The sequence below is a fragment of the Pyxicephalus adspersus genome, chromosome 1 (genome assembly GCF_032062135.1).
Source record: "Pyxicephalus adspersus chromosome 1, UCB_Pads_2.0, whole genome shotgun sequence".
NCBI lineage: Eukaryota > Metazoa > Chordata > Amphibia > Anura > Pyxicephalidae > Pyxicephalus > Pyxicephalus adspersus.
This window is the reverse complement of record NC_092858.1, coordinates 4,356,764-4,366,046: the sequence shown is the minus strand read 5'-3', so window position 1 is coordinate 4,366,046 and position 9,283 is coordinate 4,356,764. Positions and strand designations below refer to the sequence as shown.

At 41.9% G+C, this 9,283-nt stretch overlaps 1 protein-coding gene across 4 annotated transcripts in view; it reads right to left on the bottom strand.

The window, feature by feature from the left end:
- Positions 1–3,959: 3,959 nt before the first annotated feature.
- Positions 3,960–9,283, bottom strand: part of ARFIP2 (ARF interacting protein 2) — a 36,785-nt gene continuing 31,461 nt past the window's right edge. For all 4 annotated transcript variants that reach the window (XM_072400961.1, XM_072400970.1, XM_072400954.1 and 1 more), the window contains 2 exons: positions 9,039–9,213; positions 3,960–7,781 (listed from right to left, as the gene is read on the bottom strand). In XM_072400961.1, the coding sequence (XP_072257062.1) occupies positions 7,626–7,781; positions 9,039–9,213 (331 nt within the window). In that variant the 3' untranslated portion in view covers positions 3,960–7,625. The remainder of the gene's footprint in view (positions 7,782–9,038; positions 9,214–9,283) is intronic.

Genomic DNA, 9,283 nt, shown 5'->3' with positions numbered 1-9,283 from the left:
TCTATTGAATGAATGAAATTTTCCTTTAATTCACCATCTTCATATGTAGACACGATGTTTGTTTTTTTCATGGGTGTACTTACTTTTTCAAATGACTGTATGGGCATAAGACAGAAATGTATGATTTGTATCATGCATGCAATGTAAAGAAATTATGAACTATTGCTATATTCTAAATCTATCAGCTTTTTATAGCCATCCATCCATTAAACACATGGTGTCTGATTTCTTTAATTATAAGCTCCCCAAGATTGGAGAAGAAAGGCTATCATAGGAGAACCTGGCTGATCCAGCAATCCTGGAATCGATAACTTAAAATCATCATTTTGCAAATGTTTTTAGTCCTGGACCAGATCCATTCCAGGAGTGCCGGATCAGGTTCTTCCATGATAAGGCTATCATCATCTTCTCCAGCCTATAGTATGGTCCACAAGCTACTTCCATTAGTACATTGGCTTTCCAAAGTGGTCACATACTGCTTGGACAAGGTCAGAACATGTCAGACGTGTAGGGTACCACTTATGTCATCCAATATTCTTGGTAAGTAAGCACATTGTGCATGGTGTGGAGTCACCCTGGTCATAGGTGGGAATGGACTGTAGGCCACATTCAGAATTCAGAATACCCTGGAGAGAATAGCACAAATCCTGAGCAGATCACAAATATTATTGTGACAATACAAAAAACAGGGTCCGTACAGGTTCATAGGAAACAGATGGGGAATACAGTGCTGAAGACCACAAGTGTTTGCATTTCACGAAAGCTGAAGAAAATACAGGTAGACTTAGCAGGACACCTCACAATAGGAGACTCCAAAAATGCCCAGCTGCAACCAAGTGCAACAAGATACACATACAGACAGGATTACAAGTGAAAGTACATGTAAAGCCTAAGTGAATAATGACCGGTGCACTGCATTTTATAAACAATTGTCATTTTCTGCATCCTCGGTTACATTTCAGTGCTTCTGATACCCTGCAGCTGATTTCTGTATACATGACAATGGCTGCACAGCATTTCTCAGGCCGGTGACAGCAGTGACTCCTGTATAAGGAGCACAACTGAAAGGTATAAAACAACCTATAACAGGTACAAGGACTAAAAGAACAATAGGTTTAGTTTAGTGCAAGTTGTAAAAACATTCATTATAAAGATTTCCATTAACAGCTTAAATTCATGTTAAGTGTGAGCCGAGCAGATTTACCAGCACAAGCCGGGAGGGTGGAACTCCTAAATATTCAGAATATATCACAGATGACACACAGGTGAAGACACACTGACGAAACAGCCCTGACAGGGGAAGCGTGCCAGACTTTTATTGTTAAAGAGGAACACATAGCTGATCCAACAAGAGTATCTTGAAGAGTCGTGTAGAAATTAATGTGCAAAATATTACTATAAATATGCAGCTGCCCTCTTACAAATTATTGGGTTCAGGTGTTTCGAGTGGAAAGTACTGATAGTTCTACAGCATGGAAAGTCATTTAGTGCTATTGGGCTCTTCCAGTTTTGTGGTATTAGTTTGGTTTGATGCCACTGTTCTGTTCTATCACATGGTGGCACCAGTTTGTTGTGGAGGAATTGGAGTGTCCTGCACAGAGCCCTTACCCCAACTCTACTGAACACCTTTGGGATGCAATGGAATGGCGAGCTAGGTCTTCATTCGCAAAATGTAATGTTACGTCATTCAAAGACATAGCAGACTTGTGGTCAGTTTGGTGAGGGCCCTTTTCTGTTACCCCATGACTGTGCACAGGGTACAAAGCCAGCTCCATAAGGACATGGGGTCACCAGTTTGGCGAGGAGCAACCAGAGTCAATGGGTGGGGGGTAAAAGTTAAATGAGAGGGGACGTAAGAAGAGAAAAATTCGAGACAGAAGAATTAGGACAGCTTGCTCCTCCCTGGTGTTAGTAGTTTAGGAGGTGGATGGTTTGGGGTCCTTGGAGGCAGTATGGTAGCGGGAGACTGGCCTTAGGTGTAAGGCCTCCTAAAGTAGTGGTGGTGAAAGTGGCGGCAGAGGTTCAGGAAGCCAAGGGTCTACTAGATCGGTTTCATTTCCAAGGCAGGACGGTGCGTTTAGGACAGGAGGATCAATCCAAAGGGGCCAGAACAAAACTGAGTGTTTTGTTCAAGTCACTGCCCTCAAGGACCTGCAAAGGGGGTGCCACTAAGTTAAAGTTAGTTATGTTATGGGAATTGTTGATGTGAATGTTTTAAATATAAAAATATTGTGTATAAAAAAAAGTCAGACAAAGCCATTTTCTTACAAACCGTGGTTTGGGAGTTTTTTGGGAGGGTATGAAAGAGGAAATGGGAGAAAAGGTTGAAGGTTGAATGGGGAGGTGACATTAGCACTGCCAGGTCATGTAAACATCAGTTTCTTGTCAGGCTTAATATAATGCTGGATCAAATAAATGGTACGGTAAAGCAGTCTGGATGCCCCTGGATATTAGACAACTCCAAATCAAGCGATGCACTGTCAATAGAATGGCAAAGAAACCAAAGAAACTATTCCAAGGGAATGATGGGACTGAGGTAGCAATTCTCGCCCAATCACAAATAAGGTAAGCCATTGGGACCGTGTGCATGGATCCCTTTTTTTCCTCCATTGCCCTTGAACCTAATACACACAAATCAGATCTGCTGCTTGACCAAGGGATCCAAATAATGTTTCGATCCCTACCAAACAGTAGGAATTCACCAAGACATCTATGAGTACAATATTCTACCAGTTGTCGTTGGACTGTTTCAATTCCAATTGGATTTGATTCTTTGAGCTTGTTGAACATCCAATACAAACCATGAGCAGTAAGTAGATGTGCAGATTTAACAGCAAAAGCATATTTGTGAGGTCCTGAGGTTGGAGGAGAAGATCTGGCTTCCAAATCATCCCAAAGGTGTTCATTAGGGTTGAGGTTGGGTTCTTTGCAGGATACTGGTCATGCTGGGTCTTTACATTTGCACAAAGGAACCATCATGCTGGAACACCCAAAGGATTTCCAGGAGGTTGAAAGAGCACAATTGTCTGTAATGTATTCTGCAGCTTTAACATTACCCTTCTGTAGAAGAAAGAAAAGACTTTTATGGATTGGATAATGCAGGGATGAAAGGCTCCTGGGAGAAGTGACCACAGGAAAGTATAAAGTAGGAAAGCATGGCAGATTGGATAAAGTGGGAGGAAAGGTGAGACCTGAACAGAAACCATACCTGGGTAATGCTAGGCGTTCACTATGCAATGTTCTTCATTGATATTTAATTTAATAAAATACATTAAATGAATAATACAAAAAAGCATTTCTGATGATATTCTTTTTATCAATCAGGTGGGAGAACGATGGTTACTTATCTTTGTAACCGGTACAAATTTTCAGGTCGAATTTCTGCTGACAGCTTGATATGGAATGGTGACAGTAAACCGATATTCCCCCACTTAAAGCGGAACTAAACTCAAAATAAAAAAAAACATACTTCCTTTAATTGTTGGGGGGTTTCTTCATTTGGGTCCCGTGTTGTCCCGGTATCTGTCTTTGGCCCAGTGTAGAGGAAGCGGCAAACAACATCTTCTCTCTTCTTCCGGGTTCTTTTTCCTACATCACTCGATCTCGCACTGCACAGGTGATGTAGATGGAAAAAAAAAAGGTTTGCCGACCTCACTGCCCACACATGAGATTTTCAATTTAAGAAAGGGTCTGCGCAGAATAAGCAGCCAAGAGCAGTCGTGCAAAGCCTCCCAGGATACCTTCGTCACCCATCCCGGGAGGCTTTGCATGGCGATTAAGACAGAAACAGGAGGTGCTGCACTTAAAATAAAAAAAAAAAAAAACAATTTTTACTTTAAATAAAAGGGTTGTCCACCCTTTAATTTAAAAGTAAACATTTTGAATTTAGGTCCGCTTTAATACCACATGCCTAACAAAGACATGCAAATTATTTTCTGGAAGTGATAACACACCACACCTTATTAGTGTCTTCATTAGTTTAATTCAGTTTTACAGAAATGTTCCCGTAACCTTTTGCTCCTGAACAGAAATGAGACGACCTCTCGGGCCAAATGCACTTTAATCCGAAACCATGAAATCTGGACCATACCATCAAAACACTCAAGAAGGTTAAACCATTTTTTCATAAATTACAACCGTACAGCTGTCCGTATACTACAGGGCAAGTACGAGCACACGTCCCAATCTCACAGACACAGGGGCAGTTCTAGTTAGCAGTGTTATGAGTCAGCAATGCGTAAATTGCCCCCATGAAATATATTTTCAATGTTGAGGACCGGCAAGTGACTGCGGTTCTTGAATATTGTACCAATATGGCCTGGGATGGAGTGTTACTCCTGTGGGACATTCTTACACACATACATACCCAGACACGCGCACGTGCTCAAATACACATCGGGGCACAGTGCTATGCTGGACATACACAAAGTAATATACTGGCCATTCCATAGCACATGTGCAGGGTGACATAATTTGGCCTGAGAATGGCTGCCATGTCTGTGAATGATCATCATTAGCCAGAGTGCAGGAAACACTGCTGGCAGTTGTCTTCTCTTTACACTCATGAATAAACCTTAAGCTGCAGGCTTTGATGGTGCTGGAAAAGATTTAGATGTTCAGGCAGTAAAGACTGGCTGCTGGGTCTTGGTATAGCAGGATTGGCCTGTGTGTGCACAGCATAGCATCGGCGGGAGACGCACACAAACTCTACAGAGCAACACTCCCAGGATGTACACTATATACATTTACACCAGGTATGGACACATATGACTCCAGGACCAGTTATTATACCAAATCAGGCTGAAATGTCTTATGTAGTCACACTCATGAAACTTAGGCCTAAAGTGTAAGGCTAGGTTCTACGCTGTCAGATGATTCTCGTCCGATAATATATATATATGTATATATATATATATATAGGGCTGATATCGGATGAGAATATGGTGTGTGTACAGCTCTTGGTGGATCCACAGACAAGAAATGATCATAGTGAAGGTGAGAGCACAGCAGGGTGTTCTCCTCCTCTCTCTTCATAGAGCAGAACGGTGCTGTACGTTCGTGCAGTCTTTTGTCATTATTGCACGTGTGTACGTAGCCTTACTCACAGTGCCTGAATGTTGGTGACTGAACATCACGCAGGGGCTTCTGTCATCAGCACCCATGCCAGTATTATAACCCACCCTCTCACAAATCAACATGAAGACTGCCAGGGAATCATCACAAGTCCATTCCATGATTTCCTACCAGCAGCGGAATCTTAATTGGCTTACCATTCAAATCCCATGATAACTCGTCATCAATTAACACATGGAACACCTGGAAGCATACCTGTCTGGGGGGTCCTATCTGTAATCTCGGCATTAACAATAATCCATAAAAGGAAAAGTGTAAGGAAGGCTTACCAGGAGAATACACAAGAAATCACAACTATATCAATCAGGCAAATAATAATAACCTAATATCAATAATATAAAGCTGGAAAGATGATATAACTAAAAACACAAGTTTTCACAGTCATATCGTCACGCCTCTAGTATTTCCAACAGTTTTCAGAATCTACTATGAATGTAGCTCACATTGTCTGGCTGTTAATTTTCCTGTATTATTTGGGGTTTTCCATAGGGACCGGAGTTTATAACCTGAGCTAATAAGCGGAGTTCAGGAGTGGGGGGTGGTAAATATAGAAGAGTGGAGTGATGTGTTAATGAGGGGAGTTTGAAGAGATATGTAGAGAGTAAACGGGAAAAAAGGTGTAGAAGAATGAAGTGCAGAAAGGAAGAAATGTATTGAAGAGTGGTGTGTACGGAGAAGATGTGTGATAAAGGCAATGTGGAAAAGATATGCAGTGGGGTGGAGCGTTGGGCACATAAGAAATGCAGAAGAATGGAGTGCTGAGTGCACAAGTTTTGCTGAAAAATAGTGTTGAATGCATAAGTTGTGCAGAAGATTGGAGTGTTGAATGCAGCTTGTGGCTCAGTGGTTAGCACTCTCGCCTTTGCAGCGCGGGGTCCCAGGTTTGAATCTCGGCCAGGACACTATCTGCATGGAGTTTGCAGGTTCTCCCCGTGTCTGCGTGGGTTTCCACCCACATCCCAAAAATATGCAGTAAGGTTAATTGGCTTCCCCTCAAAATTGACCTTAGACTACATTAATGACGTATGACTATGGTAGGGACATTAAATTGTGAGCTCCTTTGAGGGACAGTTAGTGATACGACTATCGACTTTGTACAACACTGCGTAATATGATGGTGCTATATAAATACTGTGTAATAAAAAGGTGTGCAGAAGAATGGAGTGTTGAATGCATAAAATGTGCAGAGGAATGGAGTGTTGCGCATGTAAGATGTGCAGAGGAATGGAGTGTAGGGGACAGAAGATGTGCAGAGGAATGGAGTGTTGAGCATGTAAGATGTGCAGAGGAATGGAGTGTAGGGGACAGAAGATGTGCAGAGGAATGGAGTGTTGAGCATGTAAGATGTGCAGAGGAATGGAGTGCTGGGTGCATAAGTTGTATGGAGAAGTGAAGTAAGAGTTGTATAAAGGAATGGAGTGTATTGTGTATGGGATTTACAGAAGAGCAGAGCATCTTTTCATTTTTGTCTGTAAAACTTTAACAAGGACCGAACAAAACAGAAAAGCACAGTGTACAGTGGAAGAGATGTGTGGGAAAAGCAAAAGGTGGAGTGGATGAGATGCATAGAATTTTATGGAAGAGTCGCTGTATGTAAGATCATAGTACAGAGCGAATAATAATATTAATAATATTAATGTAGGGAAAAGTCGACCATATGTAAGAAAGAAAAGTGAAGTATATAAAATGTATATCGGAGTTTATGGTAATTGAGGTGTGGAGAAAAGTGTATTGTAGACTAGTGGAGTATAGAGTGGAGTATAAAATGAATGAGACGTAAGTAAGACTGAAGCATAGACTGCATTAGTTCTATGGAAGAGCAGAGTGTAGCATGGATAAGATGTATGAAGTGATGGAGGATATAATAAATTAGAGGTATGGAGGAACAGAGTGTATGAGATGGATGGTGCAGAACTAGAGATATAGGAATAGATGTAGAGTATGTGGTGTGTGCTTGAATAGGTTTTGGGCTGATAACAATTTGAGCATGGGGAACCTTAGGAAAAAGTGGAGCCTACAGGGAAATGGAAGAGTCTTTGGAAGAGCAGAGTCCATTGAATGAGGTCATTAGTACAATGCAGTATGCTGAATGAAATATGACAGCGAGTGGATGGGATTTCTGAAGGACTGGAGCAGATGAGAATGGTGAGAATAAAGAATGTTCGATGTAGTGTGTAAAAGATAAACATTACGAGACACAAAATGATAAGATTTGGGCTTGGTGCCTTCGCCTAACACTGGCCCAGATCACTCAAAGCAGCAGAATTAGATTTTGATGAACGTTTTTAACATGGATTCTGGTGATCTACACTGCGAGCTGTAAAACGCCAACTGTCAGACTGAGAAACACATCAATCACACTCTCTTCAGAACCTGAACAATGCTCACACATCAACACTTGCATTCCCACACAGTACTCCTGTCATTCATGCACACCAACAATGACCTATATATAACACGCGCAATCACAAATGTACAGACGGAGATGGGAGTCACTGCTCCTCCAACCACGACGGTTTGTCACTGGCCGCACTGCTGAGCTTGATGTTAAATTGTTGCAGTGAAGCTTCCAGTTGTTGTTGGTTCCCAGCAAAGTAGGAGGAGATGGCATTATGGAAGAGGAGCAGCTGCTTGTGCATGACTTTCACCTGTTCAAAAGAGGAAAAACAAGCAGTGACAATCAAACCTTTTTTATTGTTTGTGTCAATAGATTGACTTTTGGTCATGGTGAGGTCAGTAGAGGGACTGTTGCTGATTGGGAAGGGTGTAAGAGAGATTAGTTGTCAGCATGGTTACTAGCAGTCATGGTAAAGTTGGCCTGGGGTTTGGTGGCAAAGATGAGATCAGTAGAGTAGTGACTGGTTGTGGTAAATTTAGTTAAATGGCTTGGGGTCAGTAAATGATTGTCAAAATGGCTAGCAGTCTTGTCACATTTGCCACTAAACGATGTCATAGTACTAACAGTGGTCATAGTAAGTATCATCACGACCACCATGACCATCGCTGACTGTACTTACATCAACATGACTTCTTTCAGTGGCAAACTTGTCACGACCACTAGCCAGACTCCTAGAGTGAACAGGGGTCATCTTTGGTTGGCAGAGTGATTTGGAGTCATTGTGAGGTTAACAAGGAAACTGGGGGCATAGTAAATAAGAAAGTTGATGGGCAGCGTGGTCAGTAGGGCGATGGGGGATCTTGGTGAGGTCAACAGGACAATCAAGGGTCAGGAAGGCTGATTTGGTGAGTTTAGCACCAGTGATGTCAATGACAAGTCAGTACAGTCACCATGTTTAGGTCAGTAATATAACTAGTTTTCATGATGACTGATGGTCATGGTTCAGCATAGCATTAGCTGTTATGGTGAGATCAGCAGGGCCATGGTGTGGTTATTAGGTTGAGCGGTGATTATAGGGTACAGTTTAGGGTAAAAAGGACAACCTCACACAGGTCTGTAAAATGACTGGCAGCAATAGTGAGGTTATTTGAGTGATTGGAAGCCATAGTAAGGTCAGTAGAGTGACTGGTGGCCATGGTGAGGATGACCAGCAGTCATGGTGACTTCAGTAGAATGATTGGAGGTCACATTGAGGTCAGCAGAATAACTGGGGATCATGATGAGATCAGTAGCAAGATGGGAAATCATAGCAAGGTAAGTAGAATGATGGGTGATCATGGAAAGGTCATCAGAATGACTGGCGGTCATAGGGAGGTCAATAGAATGACTCGCAGTTACGGAGAGGTCCATATATAACTGGAGGTCATAAAGAGTCTAGCAGAGCTATGTGAGCTGAGTGGTGAATTTAGTTGTGTTAATAGTTCATTATCAATAAGGATTTGTAGAGTGAATGAACAGTCTGGAATATGTTTGTCATTTCTAAAGAGCTGTGAATTTCCCTTCTTACTTTATTTTCTTGGAGGAAGCGCAGTTTTATGGTTACATCTCCACGCAGCTTCTCATATTTGTTACGATGTATCTGGAAATTTTGTTGGGCGAACTCAATGCGGCACAAAGTTGCTGCATCCCGCGGACCCAGGCTCAGCTCCTCTAAGTCAGCACGATAAGCATCAAATTCAAGTCTGCAAGATAAAGAATGACAGATAATGTAGTCAATGTCTTTAAAGGATTCTGTAATGGAATTATTAAACT